Raw genomic sequence first — 25,449 nt, forward strand, 5'->3', positions numbered from 1 at the left:
AAAGCTAAGAAGTTTCCTTAATACAACCAAATACTCTGAGGGACAGAGTAGCAGGGGTGGGGGTCTGTGGACCATGGTTTCAGGGGACATCTAGGTCAATTGGCATAACAAAGTTTTTATTTTTTTTTTATTGTACTTTAGGTGAAGGTTTACAGGATAAATAGTTTCTCATTAAACAGTCAGTACACATATTGTTTTATGACAGTGGTTAACAACCCCATGACATGTCAACACTCTTGCTTCTCAACCTTGAGGACTTTTTTTTGGTGAAAATATACATAGCCAAAGATACACCATTTCAAAAATTTCTACGTGTACAATTCAGTGACATCGACTACGTTCTTCCAGTTGTGCTGCTATTCTCACTTTAAATGGTTTACAGAATAAAATAGTTTCTCATTAAATAGTATACATATTGCCTTATGACAATGGTTAACAACCCCACTAAACGTCAACACTATCCTTACTCAACTTTGGGTTTCCTATCACCAGCTTTCCTGTCCCCTTCTGCCTTCTAGTCCTTGTCCCTGGACTGCTGTGGCATAACAAAGTTTATCAAGAAAATGTTCTGCATCCCACTTTGGTGAGTGGCGTCTGGGGTCTTAAAAGCTAGCGAGTAGTCATCTAAGATGCATCAATTGGTCCCAAACCATCTGAATTAAAGGAGAATGAAGAACACCAAAGACACAAGGAAAATATTAGCCCAAGAGACAGAAAGGGCCACATAAACCAGATACTCCAACATCCTGAGACCGGAAGAACTGGATGGTGCCTGGCTACCACCAATGACTGCCCTGACAGGGAACACAACAGAGAGTCCCTGATGGAGCAAGAGAAAAGTAGGGTCCAGAACTCAAATTCTAGTAAAAAGACCAGACTTAATGGTTTGACTGAGACTGGAGGGACCTGGAAAACATGGCTCCTGAACTCTCTGTTGGCTCAGAGCTGAAACCATTCCTGAGGCCAATTCTTCAGACAAAGATTAGACTTGACTATGGCATATAAAGTGATATTCATGAAGAGTGTGCTTCTTAGCTCAAGTAGATACATGAGACTAAATGGGCAGCTACTGTCCAGAGGCGAGATGAGAAGCCAGAGAGGGTCAGGAGCTGGTTGAACGGACATGGGAAATCTGGAGTGGAAAGGAGGAGTGTGCCATCACAGTAGAGGGAGAGCAACTAGGGTCATACAGCAATGCGTGTATAAATTTTTGTATGAGAAAGTGACTTCAAGTGTAAACTTTCACTTAAAGTACAACTAAAAAAAAAAGTTTAACTTAAATCTACGCAAGTGTTTTACCGTAACTTCCATTTCACAGGAAATTTAGGAGACAAGAACTAAATTTGGAAACAATAAAAAAATCCAGAGTATGGGACAATTGGTCTCAATCCTTCAAAAAATTAAAGAAGAGGGGATAAAAACCTGGGGTGGGGGGGTTATACTAATTTAAAAGAGACAAAAAATGCACAATATCAAATAAGACATGTGAACCTTGATTGGGACATTGGCATGTTAGATAGTCTGCAAATATCACTGCCAACAATTCTTCCCATTCTTATATACATGTGCTGCTCCTCGCATTAGGAGGTGGAGTCTGTGTCCTGGCAACTTGAGTCTGGGCTGGCCTTGTGACTTTCCTTGAGCAATTCAATGCAGTGGAAGAAAAGCTGTATGACTTCTCAGCAGCTTGTTTTCACTCTCTTGGAACCCAGTTGACATGTGATCTAGTCAGCCCAGCTGAGGTGACAGTCATGGGAATGAAGCCATCTTGGATCTTCTAGCCCCAGTGGGGCCGCCCTAGGCAGTATCACATGGAATAAAGATGAGCTGTCCCCACCAAAACTGCATAATTATGCTACTGGAAAAAAATGAAGACGCTCTCTATAAACTGATATAGAAAGATTTCCAGGATATATTGTTAAGTTAAAAAAGTGAGATGCACAATCCTGAAGTTCACCCTTCAACCAAAGATTCGATAGGTCTATAAAACAAATAATAACACACGTGAGGAACATGCTTCTTAGTTCAGTCATGTATATGAGACCAAAAGGGGAATACCTGCCCAAAAGCAATGATGAGAAGGCAGGAAGGGACAGGAAAAAAGGACGCATGGAAATGGGGAATTGGGGTGTGGAATGTGAGAGTGTTCACACATCGCGGGAATTGCAAGCAGTGTTGCAAAACAGTATGTGTATACATTGTTAAATAAGAAACTAATTTGCTATGTAAAGTTTCACCTAAATCACAATAAAAAATTATAATTATGTGCAAGAGAATATACAGTAAGTTATCTTTGGTGTTTGTATTTGCGTAAAGAAATACTGGAAGAATAGGCAAGAAACTAAGGTAAGTGGTATCTATAGCCAACACGAATATTCAGCCCATATACACTATGATGGTTATACTGGTTAAAATAGAAGTATTTCTGTCCTGGTTGGTGAATGGCCACTCTTCAAACCCCTGAATTCTCTCCACCTCTGCCCTCATCCGGGGTCCAGCACAGAATGAGGTACATGTTAACATGAGTGGAATGGAGACTTTGCAAACAATACCTTTTAATATCCTTTGATTTTGAACCATGTGAATACATTACCTGTTTAATGAAGTAAATTTTTAAAAGTGTTACCACCACGCTCTATTCCAACAACCTGTTTTATGAATTTCAAACCATCAACCACTACTATCTTGTTGGTTTACCCTAAAATATCAACCTCATGACAGTACAGATCCTGGCTGTCGGGTTCATCCCTGACACCTGGAATTGAACTGGTTCGGGCCACATTCCAGCAATTTCTCTTTAGCCTCTGAATATAGACCCAGGAGTCGAAGAGTAAGGTCTTGAGCCTACCGGCTCACCTTGCGAGCCCCGTGGCTCAGCAGGGACGACGCCCCGGCTGGCTCCGCCAACAAAGCCCGGGGCCGCATTTCGCGGGCCCCTCTGCGCTCCAGGGCCAAGCACCGCCTGGACCACTGTGACGTCACGGGACCCTTGCCTCCGGTCCCCAGCCCTGCGCTCAGCGACGGCCGGTGACAGCCAAGAAGGCGGGTCCTAAATCAGCTGCGCGCAACAGTGCGGAGAGGGCGGCGACCGGACTGCGCGCGGCGCGGCCGGGGCGGGGCTACGTGCTGACGAAGCACGCCGGAGCAGGCGGGCCGGGCCGAGAGTTGGTGCTGCCGGAGTTGGGGTGCCGGCGCCTCATTCCCGGCGGAGCCTGAGTCGGAGCTAGGTAACCGCGGCGCTCCGCCGTATGCCTGGGCCCCAGGGTGCGGTCAAGCTGCTGCCTTTGCTGGCCAGTGGGGCGGGGGCCATGGGCACGGCGCGAGGCCACTGCGCCCTTGCCACCACCGCGGTGACAGGGCGTGGAGCGGAGGTGGGGGTAGGGGGCGGGAGCGGGGTGGGGGAGTCTTGAGGGACGGGCGCTGCAGCCAATAGAGCTGTGAGGGTCGTCTGGCGGGCGGAGTTTCGCCGATGTGGTGCGCGCGCCGTGGGCTTGCGCTGGCGCGCGGAGGCCCCGGATTAGCTGTCGGCGTGCTGCGGGCGGGTTCGCCGCTGGCGGGCGGATGTGAGGGATTCGGCTACTGACCCTTACGGGGTGACCCACAAGGTCAGGGGGAGGGCGTCACGTGGAGAGGCTCGTGCCGCGACGGGCGGCCCCTTCTTCCCTTCGGCTCAGCGCAGCTCGTGTCCTGGACGTGGAGCGGGACCCTCGGGATTTCCTCGGGCACTGCAGTGGCGCCGAAACCTCTCTGGAGAACCGAGCTCCGGCCCTGGCCGCCCGGCTCTGCCTTGCGCGGCAGCCCTTCGCTTCCGTCCCTCGGAGGGCTCGGGGCTGCATGGCCATCCTAGGGCGTGGTGCGGCCAGAAACAGGCAGCTACAGGGGGCTGCGGTCTCCTGGGAGCGAGCTCTGCTTCCCCTTTTTGTCCTCCAACCCGTTCGTTAGTTTTCCGGGGTAGGGAAGTAGCCGAGGCGCAAGCAGAGGTCTGCTGAGCGTCTCCCTGAAGCTCCCGTCCTTTTTAACCCTGTTCCTCTCTCGATCTTCGAACCATCTTGCCCCTCAGTTCTTAAGGGAGAGATGGTTTCTAGTCCTCCTTGCCCCAGAGGCTGAGAAATGTGTCCTTCTGAAGCTCCTCCCCTTAAAAAGGACTTTTTGCATAAAATTGTTGCCAGCTTTGCTCTGTCTTTTTTCCCCCTCATTGTTATGTCAGAAGACACTTAAAATATTGTTAGGTTGCTACATCTTTTGGACTAGGAATTCCTGGCTGTCCCTTCTGCAGCTTCGCTTGGTAATGACCTTGGATAAGCCGATTTACCTCTGCATAGTTATTTCCCTACTATGTACTTTTTTCCCAGAAGTTTTATAAAACATTTTGATTGAAATGAAGATCAATTCCTGTAAAAACAATTTTCATGTAATTTTTCCCCTTCGAAGAGGTACTTGACATAAATGTAAGTTATTACGTGTTCCCTCCAGTTGCCTTGGAGTCAGTTCTGACTCACGGCGACACCACTTCCATAGAATTTTCAATGGCTATAATCTTACCAAAGTAGACTGCCAGGCCTTTCTTCCATGGGCGCTGCTGGGTGGATTCCAACCTCCATCCAGCCTTTTGGTTAGTAGTTGAGCGCAAACCGTTTACCCCCCTGGGGAAGCCTAAGTTATTACGTACGGAGATTTAATAGAAAACTTGTAGAAACACACAACCACAAGATAGCTAGGGCACTTAATCTGACTAAACAGTTACTGACCCCCGTGTATTCCTCTCTCCTGCTCTCTCTACCTCTTTGCCCAGAACAGAGAGGACAGATGACTCTAGAGATTGAAGGTATGAATTGTGTATTGGTATTTCTTTCATTTCTTGTTCTTTGAGAGCACTTTCCACATTTTAATTTCTTAAAAAAAAAAGCCTTACTGAGATAAATCACATGCCATACAATTTGTCTATTTAAAGTTTAGAGTTCAGTGGTTTGTAGTATATTCAGAGTTATGAACTATTTTTATAATTCATTTACTTTTAAAGACTCAGCTCTGAAATACTCATACACGAATTTTCTGTTGGTTTTAAGTGCACAATTTATTAAATACAAAATATTCACCGTGTTTATTATGTGTGTGTCACACAGAGGGAGCCCTGGTGGTGCTAGGCTGCTAACCAAAAGGTTGGCAGTTTGAATCCACCCAGCAACTCCCTGGGAGAAAGACGTGGCGATCTGCTCCTGTAAAAATTACAGCCTAGAAAACCCTATGGGGCAGTTGTACTTTGTCACATGGGGTCACTATGCATCGAAGTTAACTCAGTGGCACCTAACAACAACATCACACAGGAGCTGCTTTTAACCGAAATCCGTTTTTATTTATTTGTAGTATTTTTGAGTGTTATCTTTTTGTATAGCTTTTTTAGTGGTTGTCTCGATATTACATTACATAGACATAACTTACCACAGTCTACCAATGTCATTATTTTACCAGTTTGAGTGAAGTGCAGAAGCCCTACCTCTCTTGACTTCCCCCACTTAAAATTGTCTTAAATATTCCCTTTACATACATTTAGAACCACATCTGTGTTATAGTCTTTGCGCTGTCAAACACGATTTAGAGGAATCAAGAAAAGGAAAGTCTGTCGTACCCATATTTTTGCTCTTTCTGTTGTTCTTTCTTTCCTTCCTGATATGCCAAGATTTCTTTTTTGTCATTTCCTTTCTGTTTAGGTAACTTCATTTAGCCATTCTTTTAGGATAGGAGGTCTGCTGGTGACAGTTTCTCTTAATTTTCCTTCATCTGGCTATGTCTTGATTTCCCCTTCATTTTTGAAGGATGTTTTTGCAGGATATAGGATTCTGAGTTGACAGTTCTTTTCCTTCTGTTTTCGAAAAATGTTGTATCATTTCCTCCTGGCCTTCATGGTTTCTGTTGAGGAATACAGTGTCATTTGAATTGTTTTTCTCCTGTAGATAATACACTCTTTCTGTCGACTCTCAAGATGTTTCCTTTGTGTTTATTTTGCTTATGAAGTGTCTCGGCATGAATGTCTTTCGTTTTATCTTGTTTGGGATTCACTCAGCTTCTTGAATCTGTGGTCTTATCAAAAAAACAAAAACCAAACCTGTTGCTGTCGAGTTGATTTTGACTCATAGTGTACCTGTAGAACAGAGTAGAACTGCCTCATAGGGTTTCCAAAGAGTTGCTGGTGGATTTGAACTGCCAGCCTTTTGGTTAGCAGCTGTAGCTCGCTGTAGCTTTCTACCACTGTGCCACCAGGGCTCCTGTGGTCTTACAACTTTTGCCAAATTTGGGAAATTTTCAGTACTTTTTCAGCCCCTCCCTCTTTCCCCTTTTTCTGAGACTCTGATGACAGGAATATTAGATTAATTAGATCTTTTGTTACAGTCCCACATGTCCCTGAGGTTCTGTTCCCCCCCCCCCAGTATGTTTTCTCTGGAGAAGCCAGCCACCCAGAAATACTAGCAAGTGCGTGATTTGTGTTGTTCTGCCTTCAAGTTCACTGAGTTTCTTCTGTCCCCTCCATTCTGCTGTTTAACCCATCTGTTTAGTTTTTTTAATTTTAGTTATCGTATTTTTCAGTTCTGAAATTTTTATTTCTTTGTACTTTCTATTTCTTTGCTGAGACTTCTTATTTTTTGTTTATTTTAAGCATGTTCGTAATTGCCCATAGAAGCAGTTTTAAAACCTTTGTCAGATAATTCTAACATATGTGTCATCTTGGTGTTGGTGTCTGTAGGTTATCTTTTTTTGTTTATGTTGAGATCATCCTGGTTCTTGATATGACACGTGATCTTTGGTTGCAGGGTTGAGGCTCTGGATCTTATTTATGTCTTCTTTTATAACAGGCCTCCTCTGACATTTCTCCAGTGTGGGAAAGGAGGTGCTGCCTGGTTACTGCGAGGTAGGGGGAGATATACGTCCCGTTTCCCCAGCTGGCTTCCTTGATATCTGGCAGGGAGGGACTCCTGGTTATTGCTGGGTGGTTATAAGAGTTTCAGTTCCCCTTTAGGCCTTCATTGATAGCATTCTGCCTGGGAGGGGGACGGGTGCCTTGGCCCTACGAGGTGGAGGTGGAAGTCTGAGGCTTCCCATGTAGTCTCCAAGACACTAGGGTGGGAGGGAACAAGTTGGTGGGGATGGTTCATTACTGCCTGGCAGATGAACGTCCCCACTCCCTACTCTGACATCACCACCTTTGTGGGGTAGAGTGGATTGGGGCACCTCCCTACCGCCTGGTGTGGATGGGGGTGGGGCCACAGTTTGTTTGTTTGTTTGTTTTGGACGTTGGCTGCAGTACTGCAGTTGTTGTCTAAAAGTTTTGTTTTGCTAGGCTGCCCATTTCCTGGCCCTTTGGCTAGAGAGAGCCAGCTTTTGTTGGGACTTTTTCGTGTGTGTCTGTGTACCTGCTGGTGTTTTCTGGGTGGCTGGCTTCTCCAGTACCTAGTCAGGAATATATGAGGCAGAAAGAAATCCCAGGAACTCACTGCCATGTCTTTCTTCAGTCCTGGGGTCCTTATACAGTCTACTTTTTCTCCATTTTTCAAAGTATTTTTATTCTTGATTTTTTTTTTTTAGTGTATACTGGCTAGTGTTTTTTGCTGTACTTAGTGGGAGGAATAGGGAAAAGTATGTCTACTTCTTCTTTCTGGAAATGGAAGTCCTGTATTTGCTTTTTAAAATTTTAATAAATATTGACAGATTGCCCAGTTTACATGCTAATCAACACCTTTAACAAATGCCTATTTACCTGCATCCTCAGCAGTACAGTGTGTTAATCAGACCACCACAGCATCAGATCAGATGACATCTCACCTAGGGAAGGACATGAACAGTCTCCATGCCCATGTATGGAGGCTTGTTCTGAGTTCTGATTTTGGGGATGTGTGAGCCCCTCCCAGCTCTAAAGGCCTATGGTTCTGGTTAGATAAATGAACTGCCATGTGCTAAATTATCAAGTCAGTCGGCTGACTCCACAGAAAGTTTGGAAGATGGTGAGAAATTACAGAGTAAATGCCACTCTAAATTAATTTAGGGTTATATTTATCTTGGGACCTTCTATTTTTCTAAGAGATATCATTATTTGGTCTTTTTTTCCTGGTAAGTTGTAATTCTTTAGTCATAGAAAACCTTTAAATTTTGCAGAGTACTTTCATGTTTGTATTCTTATTATAAAAAAAACAAAAACTATGAGGCAGGAGTGATTCCTGTCTCCACTTTATTGCTAAGAAAACTGAAACAGATCAAGTGATTTGTTTAAAGCCTCATATAGTAAGTTCGTGTCAACTCCATCTCTGTTTGCCCTGCAGGCTCAATAATTGTTTCCTACCTAGTAACCACAAAATGGCTTTGCAGTTTTAAAGTAATCCTCACTGTCTCCCTATCCATCAATTTATGTTTAATAAGGTATTATGAGTAAAAGATATTAAATTCTTTGAGATTGAGTAAGCAAGAATTCTTGTCTGTATTCTCTCTGTGCATATGTACTTTGTATCACTACTAAAGGAGCCCTGGTGGCGCAGTGGTTAAGTGCTCAGCTGCTAACTGAAAAGTCGGTAGTTCGAACGCACCAGGCACTCCGCGGGAGAAAGATGTGGCAGTCTGCTTCCATAAAGATTTATAGCCTTGGAAATCCTGTGGAACAGTTCTACTCTGTCCTGTAGGGTTGCTGTGAATTGGAATCGACTTGATAGCAACAGTTTTGGGTTTTGGTTTTTATCATTACTAAAACTAAGATAATTGCAGGCATGGAGTAACAGACATGGGTGTGTAGCAAGAAATGTCTTCTCGATTCATTATAAGAATCTTAATTAATGAGTACGAAACGAAAAAGAAAATGGAAAATATTTTCAAGTCGAGTTGTTTTTTAACAGCGGTTGTCAGGCAACACACATGGGCAATAATCACTTAATGATGCATGCTCTTTTCCCTCCAAGACTTGTTTGTTGAGAACCAACAAAACAAAAAACAATCCAAGCTGTTTTTGCTAGACATTGCCCTTTCATTACCCCTCTGCCCTGCCATCATTACGTTGATAGGTGTCAGTGGTCAGTTATTTCCCACACTGTGTATAGGGACTCGGAGGTGGGCCCTTGGATAAGATGTTTCCTGCTTAACTGGAGAAGTTCCAGGCCACAGACATTGAGGGCTTCACACTAGTCACATTTCAAAATATCATTTCCTAAGGGCAGGGTATTTAACCCTTAAAAACAAATTTTCCTTTGGTTTTTACTTTTTACTTTCTTATTTTTTCCAAATGTATAGACTTATACTTACATCTTGAAATTCATTATGTTTGTAATTTTGTGTGTTTTATTGATACTTATAGGCTCACTTGGATTTTTTTCTTAGACATTCTTTTTTTATGACTTATGTACCCTACAATTCACCCGTTGAAACTGAACAATTTAGTTTTTTAGTATATTCAAAGAGTTGTGCTATCATCAGCACAGTTTAGGTTTTAGAACATTTGTCCCCTTGAAAGAGACTCGAGGAGTCACTGGGTAGTGTAAACAGTTAACTGCTCGACTACTAGCTGAAGTGTTTGTGGTTCATACCCACCCAGAGGCACCTCCGAAGACGAGCCTGGCGATCTGCTTCTGAAAAGCCACAGCCTTGAAAACCTTATGGAGTAGTTCTACTCTTCACACATGGGATCTCCATGAGTCAGAATTGACACAAAGGCAGCCAACAACAAAAGAGACCCCATACCCATTAGCAGCCACCCGCCAAACAACCACTAATCTACTTTCTGTGTATATAGATTTACCTATTCTGGAGATTTCCTATAAATGAAATCATACAATATGTTGCTTTTTGTAAATAACTGTTTCACTTAGCATAGTGTTTTTAGGGTTCTTCCATATTGTAGCATATATCAGGACTTCATTGCTTTTAATGGTTGAATACAATTCCATTGTGTGGATAATCCAACATTTTAATTATCCAGTCATTAATTGGTGGACATTTGGGTTGTTTCCACTTTTTGGCTATTATGAATATTGCTACTATGAACATTTGTGCATAAGTTTTTGAGTGGATGTATGTTTTCATTCCTCTTGGGTATGTATCTAGGAGTGGTATTGCTGGGTCATCATCTTAGTTATCTAGTGCTGCCATAACGGAAACACCACAAGTGGATGGCTTTAACAAACAAATTTATTCTCTCACGGTTTAGGAGGCTAAAAGTCTGAATTCAGGGCACCAGGTCTAGGGAAAGGCTTTCTCTCTATTGGTTCTGGGGAAGGTCCTCATCTCTCTTCAACACCTGTGGGCCTGGCGTTTCTTGGAAATCTCCATGTGTCTTGACATCAGTCTTTCCTGAGGTCTGGGAGGTTCTCAGTGCAGGGGCTCCAGGTCAAAAGGACATGCTCTGCTCCTGACTCTTCTTTCTTGGTGGTATGAGGTCCCACTCATCTTGCCTTCTCTCTTGTATATCTCAGAAGAGACTGACTCAAGTTCAACCTAGTCATGTAGATTGTGTCTTGCCTCATTAACATAACTGCCTCTAATCCTGCTTCATTAATGTCATAGAGATTAGGATTTACAACACACAGGATAATTATATCAGATCACAAAACAGAAGACGACCACACATTACTGGGAATCATGGCCTAGCCAAGTTTACACACATTTTTGGGGGACACAATTCAGCCCATAACTGTTTTCTGAAGTGGCTGCACCCTTTTATATTCCCACCAGCGATGTATGAAGGTTCCACTCTGTCCACATCTTCACCAACACTTGTTATTTTCTGTCTTATTGATTGTAGTGTGTGTGAAACAGGGCTCCGAACGAGTTTGAACCAGTTCAGTCGTGGCCAACGAAGTGAAACAACAGACCCAAATTTTTAAAATTTGGGTCATCTGGAACGGGAAAAATTACAGGTCGAATCCCTGGAATGGGAGACTCGGAAGAAGTGTAGTGAGTCCTTTCAGGAGCTTGATGCATGAGTTTGGGTTATTGCCAGGACTGAGGATAGTGACACACATTCAAAGTGGCACATTCAGCCACCATCTTTGAGTGGGACACCGCTGCATTCCGACTCCGTTTTGTGCACTCCAACTCTGCACAAAATCCTGTGGGCAGGAGATTTGGTTGCTATGCAATGCATATGCTGCCCTTGTTTTCTAAGAGGGAGATTAAGTTTCTAGCAGGACTTCGACCTGTAATTTTTCTTGTTTCAGTTATGGTTCCAGCTCACCAAAATTTAAGAAACCTTGTCTGTTCAGTGTCTCTTCTTGGCCATGATTGAACCAGGAAGAACTGATTCGAAGCCCTGGTGTGAAGTGTTATCTCATTGTGGTTTAGATTTGCATTTCTCTGATGACTAATGAGGTTGAAAATGTTTTCATGTGCTCATTGGCCATTTGTATATCTTTGGAGAATCTATTCAAGTGCTTTGCGTATTTTTTAATTGAGTTATTTGTCTATTTTATTTGAATTATGAGTTCTTTGTATATTCTGGGTACCAGTCCCTTATCAGATAAGTGATTTGCAAATATTTTCTCCTATTCCGTGGGTTTTTTCACTTCTTTTTTAAAAATAATTTTTGTTGTTGTTGTTGAGAATATACACAGCAGAACATGCACCAATTCAGCAGTTTCTATATGTACAATACAGTGACATTGATTACATTCTTTGAGTTGTGCAGCCATTCTCACCCTCCTTTGCTGAGTTGTTCCTCCTCCATTAACATAAACTCACTGCCCCCCTAAGTTTCCTATCTAATCTTTCAAGTTGCTTTTGCTTTTCACTTTTCTTGATGTTGCCCTTTGACTCACAAAGGTTTTTAATTTTGATGAAATCGAGTTTATGTTTTCTTTTTGTCACTTGTACTTTTGGTGTTATATCTAAGAAACCATTGCCTGACGCAAAGTAAGAAAGATTCACTCTGTTATAAATTAGAATTTTAAAACTTCTAAGAGTGTTATGAATTCAGTTCTTACATTTAGGTCTTTGATCCATTTTGAGTGTGTGATATGAGGTGTAGGGGATCTAACTTCTGCGTGTGGATATCCAGTTGTGTAGGCATTTTGTTGAAAAGATTTTTCTTTCCTCATTGAATTGTCTTGGCTCCTATTTAATAGACATATTCTTTTAAACCAAAAATCAAAGCACTCAGACTTTTTGGACAACCCAAAGCTTTTGTGGAAGTGTTTGAAAAATTGAAAGTGTCTACCAAATGATGTGCTGTTGTGGAAGTTGACTTCATATCAGAGAAATCTAGAATTGGGTCATAAGATTGATTGACTAGCAGTTTTCTTTCGAATGAGTGTTTGATACCTTTTCACAACATTACATAAGAGAGAAAGATGAAGGATGGTCTGCTCTTTACAAGAGACTGAAATGTAAGTATAATGAGAGGCTCTCAGCCCTGGGGTTTTCCTGGCCATCCTTGGGTGGAGATAGGGAGGATGTTGAGTGTCTCTTGCAGGGAAACTTTACAGGAGTTGTTCTAAGGGAAGCTTGAAGATTGCTAGCTCTCTTGGGAACTGTTAGACTCAGTGACTGCAGATAGCTAAGTATCACAGTTTATTTACAGTACCAGATTGAAAGGACGAGTTTGGGAAAAACAATTTGTGATTGTTAGTGCAGTGTCTGTTAATTCAGTTATTGCAGCAACTGAATAATGATAGACAAGAAATGGAGGTGGTGCTGCTATGTCCTAGGAAGAAAAGCCCAACTCGGAGACAGTGGCAGTGTTTCAAGCTGCCTGGATAGTAATGACAGAGAAAAAAATGAATATTTCCTTTGGACCTCAATAATAAAAAAGTAGCATTGAAATCAGTAGTATTTTTTGCCATCAGTGTTAGTGCTCGTTGCTTGCCTTAAATGTTATTAGTGGAAAAAGTTGGTGTATAGTTGTAGGCAGGGTGAACTATTGGAGGTAACTTAAAACCTGCAGTTTCTAAGGTAAAACTCGGGTTAAAATTGCATTCCATACCTAAATCCAGAATACATTGCTTGTTCATCATTAATGTTTAAGAAGCAAGTTTTTGTTTGTTAGGTTCCTTTGCTGCCATCTTCTCTGGCAGTAGGGCAGGCCAGAGGAGAGAGGCTCGGCCTGCTGCTGAGCATCTCTTCGGAGTAGTCTGATCACCCTTGGGCCGGGGAGAAGGGTACTTGTGAGTAATAGAGCAGATATTCTTATGTATCCTTGCTTCATGGGTCAGTTGAGCATGTTTCAGAGCTTGGATTTCCTTCGGCATGGGATGTAATTCTGACTTTACAACTTGATGGCACCCTCCTCCCCTCTGAGCCTGGGAAGAAAGATGGCTATGTCGCCAGTGCCTGCTGCTGGGCCAGGCCCTTTTTTTTTTTTTTTTTAATTGTACTTTAGATGTAGGTTTACAGAACAAACTAGCTTCTCATTAAACAGTTGGTACACATACTATTTTATGACATTGGTTAACAACTCCACAACATGTCAACACTCTCCCTTCTCGACCTTGGGTTCCCTGCTGCCGCCTTCTCGTCCTTGCCCCTGGGCTGGTGTGCTCTTTTAGTCTTATTTTATGGGGCTGTCTAATCTTTGACTGAAGGGTGATGAACCTCAGGAGTGACTTCATTACTGAGCTAAAAGAGTGGCTGGGGCCATACTCTCAGGGTTTCTCCAGTCTCTTGTCAGGCTAGTAAGTCCGTCTGTTCTACATTTTTCTCCAGCTCTGTCTGGTACCTTCTATTGTGATCCCTGTCAGAGCACTTGGTGGTGGTAGCCAGGCACCATTTAGTTGTGCTGGACTCAGGCTGGTGGAGGTTGTGGTAGTTGTGGTCCATTAGTCCTTTGGACTAATCTTTCCCTTGTGTCTTTAGTTTTTTTCATTCTCCTTTGCTGCTGAAGAGGTGAGACCAGTGGAGTATCTTAGATGGCTGCTCATGGGCTTTTAAGACCCCAGACATTACTCACCAAAGTAGAATGTAGAACATTTTCTTTATAAAGTATTTTATGCCAGTTGAGCTAGATGTTGCCCGAGATCATGGTCCTCACAGCCCTCAGCCCAGTAATTCGGTCCTTCAGGGAGTTTGGATGTGTCTGTAGAGCTTCCATCACCTTGCCTTGTACAAGTTGTGCTGGCTTCCCCAGTATTGTGTACTGTCTTATCCTTCACAAAAGTTACCACGTATCTGTTGAGCTAGGCTCTCTACGGCCAGCGAAGCCATCACCCTTCTGTCGAGGGTGTGGCTCTGCGCCCTGTTCTCCGACAGTCCTCAGCTGGTCGTCTGTCACTTCCTTTTTGCCTTACACACCCCAGACCCGGGCAGCGCCCTCCTCTTGGTGAACGTCCTTCTTGTGTTCAGTTAGCCTCTTGCCCTACTCAGTGGCTTTCGCTCACTTGCCCGAGGCTGAGACTCTCCTGACCCCTTACACCGTGACCACAAGGTTGCCCTTTGGCAGCTGGGACCTGTGAGGGTCTTCGTTCTCCCCTCCTCAGAGAGGTGGCCGCTACCTAGAGGCATGCTGGCGTCTTAAAACTGCTTGCACACAGCATCCTAGGCCCTCTGGGAACAGTCTAGACTGTCCAAACTCTTTCATATTCTAGGGGATACACAAACTTCTTTTATGAAAATGGTTATTTTGATAGAGTTATAGATTAGATTTAGTGAAAGTATGAAAATTGAGCACAATGTTTATTCATATCAGAAGCAAATAGTAGATGTGTCAACATTTTTGTCCTTCCACATGTCTTGGATCCCCTCCCCTCTGTTCCCACTTCTCGTCAAGGCCTTCATGCCCTTTTGCCTCAGTCTCTTGTTTAAATAGCATCCCACCTTCAGCCCTTCCTCTTCTTTCCTCTGCCAGAGGGTGGGCAGCTCCTTGGGAAGGGACAACATGGACTTTGCAGGCAAGAAGGCTGGCCTTGGAGGCCTGGCTCTGCTACTAACATCCAGATGAACTTGGGGAAATTTAAGAAACTCACAATGGAAGGGCTAATGCCAACCTGCTAGGGAGTTTGTGGGATTTATGTAAGGAGTCATAACATGTACACTTGCTTACCATAGAGTGGCACAGAGGAGGTAGACATTTATCAAATAATCGGCGTAAGTACTTTTCTTTTTAACCTTTGTGGAGCCCATTGCTTCCCAGCTCGGAACCTCTTGGGCTCCCCATTGATCTGGGGCTGTCAGCTCAGTGGCGTCAGGCCCCTCTGAGGCCCCTCTCCAGCTTGTCCTCACCCCTCCCTTTCAGTACTCAGCAGTTCCTGTTCTTCCCCTTACGTTCCTTCACACTCTGTTGTCTCTCTGTCTTCTGTCCTCCTGGTTCTTCCATTTATGGTGCCTGTCCCTTCCCTTCCCTTCATGGCCAAGTCCTTCCTGTCCTCCAGGCCCAACTCAAAGCTGCAGCCTTCCCAAGCCTTCCTTGGCTGCCCCGCTCCCTCCAACCTGGAAGGAGTGAGTGCTTCCACGGAATTTCCTTATCATATTCTGTTCTCTCCAAGCACTCAGTGCTTTCTCTGTGATATTGTTTATATTTTTTATCCTCTGCTCAATGTTAAATTATTTGGGGGCAAGCAAAATGTTTTTCTAATTTCTCTGTATTTTCCAGAATACCGTGAGTATAGCAGGTGCTCAGTAGTGTGTGGGTAGATTAAAAAATGTCTTTTTCATATTGAAGTTAATCTTAATCCTTAAATTAATTTTTATTGCTTTTTTAGAATTGTTTTTACAAAATGTATAGACTTAAAGAGCTTCATACATTTGTCATCATAGAGTGTTATATTTTATCATTCAAGCTAGATTTTAAACTACTAAGTGCAGATCATAACCTATGTGCTGTGTATCCATCTTCCTCTGTCTGGCACAGTGCATTGTACCTAGTAGCTACTAAAATATTTCTTGGTTTTGGTTTGACTTAATCACTGCTTTGCTGTGACATGAATTTAGGCACTGATGCGGATGGCACAACGGTGCAAATACATTTACAGACCAAATCTTTCTTCTAAATAATCAGCATCTGGCAAGTCTTTTGAGTAGCCTTATCTCCTAAAATTCTCTCTCTCTCTTTTTTTTTTTTTTTTGTCCAGGCAGTTGTGAGAGGCTTCGGACAAAAATGTTTCATTTAAGGACTTGTGCTGCTAAGTTGAGGCCGTTGACAGCCTCCCAGACTGTTAAGACATTTTCACAAAACAGACCAGCAGCAGCTAGGACATTTCAACAGATTCGATGCTATACTGCACCTGTCGCTGCTGAGCCCTTCTTGAGTGGGACTAGTTCAAACTATGTGGAGGAAATGTACTATGCTTGGTTGGAAAACCCCAAAAGTGTACATAAGGTAAGGCTCGCCAGGACCCTGTCTCCTCATGTTTGCTGTGTTGCTCTGGATGCTTCCTGGCAGTTCAGGTAAGTGCGTGTGTCCGAGGAGCCGGCGGAAGGAATGCATTGAGAAGCTCAAAACTGCCGAGTGCCCGTGCATCCAACAAAGCCTGGCTGACAGGACCAGCCCAACAAAAACAACATCTCTGGAGGTGCTTCCCTGGCTTGCTTGGTGTCCAGCGCACTCAAGGCATTTGGCCCCTGGGCTAGACAGCGTTTCACCCTGCGAAGATCTGAAGCGGCACTTGTACCAGTTTCAGGATCTCAGTAAGGGCTACTTTAGGATACACACTTTGAAGAGACGAAAGTGCGTGGAAAAGAATGGATATTCGTGAGGCTCTCGTGTCCCAGCGGTCCTAAGATGACACTTTTATATCTTAAATGCCTTAAAATCATCTCATGTAGTTTCTGTATAAATGACATTTTAGATAATTATGTATTTCTCTTGTATTTGAAAGTAAATTTCTTGCAGGTTTCTTTCTAATTTCTCTGTATTTCCTATAAGGGCTTTTCCCTTTAAGACCCCGTTTCTTCACGTGTTTGCTTAATGTAAGTCATGGCTAGTGACAGAATTTCTTCTTGGCATCTTTGCCTGATGAGTATTTATAGGCGTTGGTAGCCATGTCTTGATTTTCAGGTCAAGCAGCCAGCCGAAAGCAGGAGTTGGAAGGCAGTATGGTGTGGTCAGAGGGAGGATTCCAGAGGCGCTCAGCTCGCTTGGCCACGCTTATAGGGCTGTTGGGAGAATTAAAGGAGACGATGTATATAAGGTGCTCTGTGTCTGGCACAGAGGACAGTCTCAACAGATGTCACCACCATTTTTTTTTTTTTTTTGGTAAATAATAATTTGTTGTGATTTGGTGAAGGTTTACATAGCAGTTTAGGTTCTCATTCAACAATTTCTAAACAAATTGTTTAGTGATGTTGGTTACGTTCTTCACAATGCATGAACATGCTCAGTATTTTCGTTCTAGTTCCGTTTCCTTGCCACTAATGTAGTTTCCCTTCGCCCTTATAGTCTCATCTTTGTTTTAAAGTAGCTGTTGACTGTTTAGTCTCATATAGGTGATTTTTTAAGGGAGCATAGTATTCTCACAGGTGATATTTTTTATTTTGTAAGCCAGTCTGTTATTTAGCTAAAAGGTGACTTCAGGGGCTAGTTTCAGTTCAAGATTTAAAAAATATATCACGGCAATAGTCTCGGGGAGTCCTCTAGTCTCAACCAGTCCAGTAAGCCTGCTTTTTTTTTTGTAAGGAATTTGAGGTTCTGTTCCACATTTTTCTCACATTCCGTCAGGATCCATCTGTTGTGGACCTGATCAGAATGGTCGTTATTGGTAGCCGGGCACCATCTAGATCTTCTGGTTTCAGGGTAGATGAGGCAGTGGTTCATGTCGACTGTTAAACCTGTAGTTTCTTTGTTGAGTCTTTGGTTTCTTTCTTTCTCTTTAGCTCCAGATGAGTGGAGACCAGTAGTTGTATTTTAGATGGCTGCTCTCAGGCTTTCAGAAACCCAGACACTACTCTCCAAACCAGGATCTACAACATAAACTTTATGAACTGTATTGTGCCACTTGGGTTGTCATCACTATTAATTTGGCCTTTTCTGTGCCTTGAATCTTGGGGTCTCTTTGTCAAAGGGCGGCTGCTTCCATTGGGTCCCTTTGAGTGGATATGTTTCTGTGACTGCTAGTAGCCGCTAGGTTCTGTTTCATTAAGAATGCCACCTTTGTGGTCTCGGGGGACATCTAACTCAATTGGCATAACATAGTTTATAAAGAAAATGTTCTACATCCTTCTTTGTGAGCAGCCATCTAAGATACTCCACTCGTCTCACCCCTTCGGGAGAGAGGGAGAATGAAGAAAACCAAAGACGCAAGGGAAGGATTAGTCCAGAGTACTAATGGACCCCAACTACCACATCCTCCACCAGACTGAGTCCAGCACCACTAGATGGAGCCCGGCTACCACCGCCGACTGCTTTGACAGGTATCACAATAGAGGGTCCTGGACAGAGCTGGAGAAAAAGGTAGAACAACAACAAAAAGACCAGACTTGTTGGTCTGACAGAGACTGGAGAAGCCTCGATAGTATGGCCCCAGGACACCCTTATAGCTGAGTACTGAAGTCACTCCTGAGGTTCACCCTTCAGCCAAAGACTACACAGGCCGATAAAACAAAATGAGACATTATAGGCACACCAGCCCAGGGGCAAAGGACTACAAGGCAGGAGGGGACAGGAAAGCTGGTAGTGGGGAACCCAAGGTTGAGAAGGGGAGAGTGTTGACATATTGTGTGGTTGGCAACCAATGTCACAAAACAATATATGTATTAATTGTTTAATGAGAAACTAATTTGCTCTGTAAACCTTTAAAGTACAAAAAAAAAAGAATGCCACATTTGGTCTGAACTTTGGTGCTCAGCAGGGGAGAGGATCTAGCTGAGGCCTTGGCCGTCTCCTTGGCAGCCTGGGAGCCATGTTGATCTTAGAGCAAGGTGAGGCCTGATTTCCTGTGAGATGAAATCTAGTTTATTTTCCTGCTCTAGAAACAGATGGACTGCTCAAAAAGAATTGGCCTGTGAAAACGGTCCCTGCTTTTGTTGTGTTGGGTGTCAGAGATCTCTAAAGACAATTGCTGCAAGATCATCTCTAAAATAAAACTTAGATTTCAGAATCAAAGGCTGTCATCTTGTGCCCAGGTATATTTCTTTGCCTTCCTTTTCTCAAACATAACATTTTATGGGACCATCAGGTCATTTTAAGTCATGTTTGCATTTAGAGATAATAGCACCTGAATGACACCTTGTATGCAAGGTTAAAAAAAAAAAAAAAAGTAGGCTGAGGAATGTCATGTGCTTATGAATGCTTGAAATCAAGTGAGTGGTTTGTGGGTGGGAGATGTATACTATGGGCTGTATGGTTATAGAACTGTTACAGGTTGGTTCAGCTGTCATGGCTACTGCTGCTGGAAGCTATTTGAAAAAGTTTTTTTTTTTAAAGAGGCATAATAGCTCTGTGTTTCCTAGACCAGTGGATGCCTAAGTGATGCCACCTTTATTTGAAATGTGTTTTTACCGCGTGGTATCCAGGACAGTAATACTCGATGATTGGCAGGCACTTGGAGGGACTGCTGGGCTGGAGGTGGGTGTTTAAGGCCTGCCCTGTCCTGGCCGTGGGACAAGAGCACAGAGGAGGTTTGCTGACATGCTGCATGTCGGTCAGTTGAGTTGATTCCTGCCCTTGAGCTGAAGGAGACTGGCCTGTAGGTGCAGCCTGCTGGGGTAGACACCTGGGTGTTAAAATTTGGGTTCAAGGGCTCTGGGAGTCAACATTAGCACCTTCTTGAGAGACTCTGCAGGGGGCATGGGTGGATAATCTCAGAAAGGGAGCTCCAACTTAATAAGAACATGCATGCAGGGTGCTGGCCTTTGGGACAGACTTTACACCCTGGTTTCTGTTGCAGCGATTCTCAAGGGCATTCTCTGCCCAACCCCTCTTCTAAGGGATTTTGAGGGAGAAGTGACAGGAACAGCACAAATCCCTGATTACGTCTCCACTCCTAGTGCATCCCATGGACTTTGGAAATCCTAAGCTAGCATAGTAGTTGTCATTGTCATCTTTGGGAACTTCATCTTGCCTTTGCCGTCCCAGACCATGAAGGTGGTCACCTCCTCATGTTGATTTTGGCCTAAAACGTGTATACATTCTTTGAGGGAGATGGTTTATAAGTTTCATCACGTTTTCAGAGGCATCTGTGACCTGCAGAAGGTTAGGATCCACAGTCTTAAAAATAGTTCATTTTGTTAAGAATGCTTCATTTTTGCTCTTGTTTAGAAGCAAATTCTTTAGGCAGAGATACTAAAATTAGAAGTGCTACAGGATTTAGATAGATCATCATTCTGATTTCTCATATCCTCATCTGAAAGGGACATTGACACCTTTGAGTAGGTCACATTCTGGGCCAGCCCACTGGATACATTCTTGGCTCCACTGTGCAGAGACCTGCTGGGACTGAACTGTTTTCACATCCAACAGAGACAGCACAAACTTGGCATCCCTATCCACCGCCCCTCTCATATTTTTGTAGTCTGCTTTCCTGTTATTTTTAAACTTTGCATGATAATATTTTCAAACATACATAACAGTAGAGAGAAGTATATAAACTGAACCTCTTTGAGAAGACCCATCACCAGCTTCAGCGGGTATCTACATTTTACTAATCTTTTTCTTTTCTTTTTTAATATTTTATTGTGTTGTAGGTGAAAATTTACATAGCAGATTAGGTTCCCATTTAACAATTTTTATACAAATTGTTCCATGACATTGGTTACATTTTTCACAGCGTGCCAACCTTTTCATTATTTCCATTCTGTTTGTTCAGTTTCCATTACTCTAGCTTCCCTGTCCCTCTGCAGTGCAGTAAATTACTTAAATGGCACTCATAGCCATACTCTAATAACTCCCACCAAATGACTGTGTGAGACTATGCAAATGAAGTGCTTGTGACCCACCAAGAGGATTGGATAGCTTGCTAATAATGTATATAAGGTACCTGGCACCCTTGTGGGGGTGAGACCATGCAGATAAGGTTTATAGAACTATAATGAGGGGATTGGCCAGTTTTGCCATCCCACTAGGCTTAAAATGAGCCAACCCAGAGGCAGGAAGGGAGAATCTCACCATCACCAAGAAAGAAGAGCCAGGAGCAGAGCATGTCGTTTGGATCCGGGATCCCTGCGCTGAGAAGCTTCTGGAACTAGGAGACTGAGAGAGAGCTATAACACTGAAGAAGGTGAGAAGTGATGGTAGAGAAATGGTGGCAACAGAGGTGGGAGACAGCGCAGTGGGCTTCCTGGCCCATGGAGCAAGAAAGCTGAGCGCCTTTGGGCAGGAGGCTTGCTGGTCAGGTAGGGTGCCTCTGGGCACTTGGAGCTAGGTTTGCTGACCCACCTAGCTGAGTGCCTTTGGGCCAAGGCTTGCTGATGGAATGGGATGCCTCTGGGTACCTACAGCAGAGCTAAAAGAGTGTTGTAATACTTGCCGGAGCAAATAATACTTTGTAATACTTGCCGAGGGGCAGAGGGCCAGAGAGAGACATGCCTTCAGGCATGGCTGAGAAGAGGCTGTGCTGATCAAAGAACTGTATCCTGAGTGTTCCTGAACCTGAATTGTAACCTGTTCCTTCCCTAATTAACCCCATAACTGTGAGTATTGTCTGTGAGTTCTGTGTGTCTATTGCGGCATTGATTGATTTTCTAATATTGAACCATGCCTGCATTCCTGGAATAAATCCTACTTGGTCATGGTGTATGACTCTTAATATGCTGTTGAATTCTGTTCATTAGTATTTTTTTGAGGATTTTTGCACCTAATTAATAAGAGATACTGGCCTCTTGTTTTCTTAAAATGGTGTTTGTCTGGTTTGAGTATCAGTGTTATGTTTGCTTCATAGAATGAATTAGGGAGTATTCCATCCTTCTTTATGTTTTGGAAGAGTTTAAACAGTATTGGTGTCAATTCTTCTCTGAATGTTTGGGAGAATTTCCCAGTGAAGCCATCTGGTCCAGGATTTTTGTTTTTGTTGGCCCATATAGATAGATCTTAAAAGAGCGTAATGCTCAAGGAAGACAGTCTTTACTAGTTAAACTAAACTATTGTTTGGTTTTAAGAAGACTTCAGGGGATTTTTTTGGTTTAAGGTTTAAAATTTATCTTAGAGCAATAATTTCGGGGTCCAACCAGCCTCTGTGGCTCTAGAAAGTCTGGATTCCATGAGGATTTGAGGTTCTCATCTGCATTTTCCCCCTTTTGATCAGGATTCTTCTGTGGAATCTTTGATCAAAATGTTCAGTAATGTTAGCCAGGCATAATGCAGTTCTTTTGATCTCTAGGCAAAGGCATGTAGTTGTTCATGGAGGCAGTTAGCCACACATTTCATTTGCTCCTCCTGTTCCTGACTCTCCTCCTTCCTTTGTTGCTTCAGGTGAATAGAGACCAATTATTGTGCTTCGGATGGCTACTTGCAAGCTTTTAAGACCCTAGGCACTACACAGTGAACTAGGAGGTAGGACAGATGCGCTAAACATGTTATCAGGCCAATTAACTGGGATGTCCCATGAAACCATGACTCTAAACCCCAAACCAAGGAACCAAATCCCATGAGGTGTTTCATGGTCCATAAGCAACTTCAGCAGCTACTCCTTTTTTTTTTTTTTTGGTCATCGTTATATATATATATATATATATCACATAATCTTTGCCAGTTCAACTTTTTACAGGTGTATGACTTACTGACAGCATGTACAGTAGTTGGCTTTGCAACCCTACCCTTAACAAATGTGGTTTTTTTTTTCAGAGCAGGGAGGACACTATAGTATTTTAAAGCAAATACCAGGCCTTGTGTCATTTCTGCCATAAATATGTTAGTGTGGCTCAACTGACAGGTGTTTTTTTGTAACCACATCTAACAAAGATCTAACAAAGTTAACTATAATTCCCTTGTTAGGTTTTTTTGTTAGGTGCCGTCAAGTCAGTTCCAACTCATAGCAACCCTACAGGACATAGTAGATCTGCCCCATAGGGTTTCCAAGGAGCGGCTGGTGGATTTGAACTGCTGACCTTTTGGTTAGCAGCCGAGGTCTTAACCACTGCGTCACCAGGGCTAAGTTTTAGTCTGTTCAAATTTCTGCTCTGTTGTCTCAGAGCTGCCTTTTTGTGTTTGGTTTTGTAATTTGCAGTTGGTTGTTATATCCCTTTTTCTAAAAAAAAACCGGAAAACCTTTATTTTAAAAGTGTTTAATTGCGGACATCATATTTGCGGTAAACTATTCCAAGAGTACAGAGGCTGAAAGCCTCTTCTCTGCTGCAGCCCCACTGCCCAGAGAGACTAATTGAGGACAGTCCATGCCTTCTGCCTCCTGAGTGGCTACCTGCCTGTCATAGCCCAAGGGTCTTAGCTGTACATTATGTCTTGTTCATCGATTTCCTCGCTTTTATTCCTTAGGTTGGTTCTCTGCTAGACTCCTGCACATTCTCCTCTCTGCTTTTTCTAGTCTGGTTCTGCACGCCCGTCTTGTACCCCCTTTTCAAGCACATCTGAGACTTGACCGGTTGTTAGAAACCTTCAGTAGTGTCCTATACTACTAAGCATTAAAGCCATCCCTCACTGGGTCTCACCCATATCAGGGACAGCTCAGATAGTTACATCTTATTTTTATTTATGCCTTAGAAATACCAAACCTACTACCATTGAGTCGATTCTGACTCAGCAGCTCTATAGGTCAAAGTAGAACTGCCCCATAGAGTTTCGAAGGTTGTAAATCTTTACAACCAATGCCCGTTGGAACAACAGTCAAGAAATCAAACAACACATTGCATTGGGCAAATCTGCTGCAAAAGAGCTCTTTAAAGTATTAAAAAGCAAGGATGTCAGTTTAAAGACTAAGGTGCACCTGACCCAAGCCATGGTTGTTTTCAGTTGCCTCATGCATGTGAAAGCTGGGCAGTGAATAAGGAAGACCAAAGAAGAGTTGATGCCTTTAATTATGGTGTTGGCAAAGAACATTGAATATACCATGGACTGCCAAAAGAACAAACAAATCTGTCTTGGAAGAAGTACAGCCAGAATGCTCCTTAGAAGTGAGGAGGGTGAGACTTTGTCTCACATACTTTGGACATGTTATCAGGAGGGACTAGTCCCTGGAGAAGGACATTGTACTTGGTAAAAGTAGAGGGTCAGCGAAAAGGAGGAAGACCCCCAACGAGGTAGATTGACACAGTGGCTGCAACAATGGACTTAAGTGTAACAACGATTGTGAGGTTGGTGCAGGACCAGGTAGTGTTCGTTTCGTTATACACAGGGTTGCTATGAGTTGGAACTGACTTGACGTCACCTAAAAACAACAACAGCAATTCTTTACGGAAGCAGACCGCCACATCTCTCCAGTGGAGCGGCTGGTGGGTTTCAACTGCCGACCTTTTGGTTCTCAGCCAAACACTTTAACCACTGCGATACCAGGGCTCTGTCCTTAAAAATACCAAACAAAACCCCACTGCCACTGATTTGATTCCAACTCATAGTGGCCCTGTAAGACCGAGTAGAACTGCCCCATAGGGTTTCCAAGGCTGTAAATCTTTCTGAAAGCAGACTGCCGCATCTTTTTCCTTTGGAGCAGTTCAAACCACTGACGTTTTGGTTAGCAACTGAGTGCTTTAACCACTGTGCCACCAGGACTCCTTCATAAAAATACAGTCTGTGCTAAATTATCCTTGTTAATGCTCTAACAGGCAGTGAGAAGTGATGAATGCTTGCCAGCCTGGGTTCTGGTCACATTCTGTGGAGTGGAGACCTGGGCTTGCCTGCGTGGAGCATGGTGTGCAGCCTCCCCTGCATTCACCAGTGCTGGCTGGCCCTGCTGAGGAGCATCCAGCTTCACGTGAGAGTAGGCTGTTTGGGCTTCAGCACTGAGCCCTTTGTTTTCTTTCTCGCTAGGCCTCCAGACGAGTGCCTGCCTCACCCTCTGTTGCTTTCCTCCCTGCCTGCTGGGCAGCTTCTCTCCTCACCGTTTGTCCACTTGGGTTTCCATAGCCTTGTCTGCTCCTTACAGTAGCTCTCCCTGCCCTGTCCTCCACCTCTGACCTCTGCCTGCCTTCTGAAGCTCGTCTTCCTGTTCTTGTTCAACTGAGCACCAGCGTTTTTTGGTTGTCTCTCTGTGCCTTCAACCTGTCAGCCTGTAAAGTGTCATAAAGACTCACTCACGGGTGAAGTCAGGAGGGTCTCTGTAAAACGATGGAGTGGTAGTCTGAAACTGCGTCAACCCTCCTGTTGTTAAGAGCAGGCAGGTGGGGTGTTTGGAGTCCTGCTCACACTGCCATTCTTGCCCAGGCAGAACTGTTTCCTCCATGCTCCTGAAGCACAATCCTGTTATTTTCTGTACGTGAACCAGTACAGGGAAGTCTGATGTGCTTGCTTCCCAAGGGACAGTTGTGTTTTAAAAGTCTTTTGAACACTCTCCTGCCACTTAAATTTATTTCTGGGAAGAATTCACAAGTCATTTTAGGTAATGATAGTTTGGTGCTTGGGGTACTGTTTTTGAGTACTTTAATCTTTTTGGTAGTTGATGTATGAAAAAAAAT

The 25,449-nt window shown here is 43.5% G+C and overlaps 1 protein-coding gene across 7 annotated transcripts in view; it reads left to right on the plus strand.

Moving 5' to 3' along the window:
• Positions 1 to 3,149: 3,149 nt before the first annotated feature.
• Positions 3,150 to 25,449, plus strand: part of OGDH (oxoglutarate dehydrogenase) — a 98,428-nt gene continuing 76,128 nt past the window's right edge. For 2 of the 7 annotated variants that reach the window (XM_023740449.1, XM_023740450.1), the window contains exons 1-2: positions 4,526 to 4,825; positions 16,026 to 16,273. In XM_023740449.1, coding sequence (XP_023596217.1) covers positions 4,807 to 4,825; positions 16,026 to 16,273 — 267 coding nt within the window. In that variant the 5' untranslated portion in view covers positions 4,526 to 4,806. Of the gene's footprint in view, positions 3,228 to 4,525; positions 4,826 to 6,466; positions 6,905 to 16,025; positions 16,274 to 25,449 lie in introns of those variants that run through there. The other 5 variants (XM_023740451.1, XM_012558286.2, XM_023740455.1 and 2 more) reach the window with 5 other exon arrangements.

Source organism: Trichechus manatus, unplaced genomic scaffold (assembly GCF_000243295.1).
Source record: "Trichechus manatus latirostris isolate Lorelei unplaced genomic scaffold, TriManLat1.0 scaffold00155, whole genome shotgun sequence".
In the NCBI taxonomy this organism is placed as follows: Eukaryota; Metazoa; Chordata; class Mammalia; order Sirenia; family Trichechidae; genus Trichechus; species Trichechus manatus.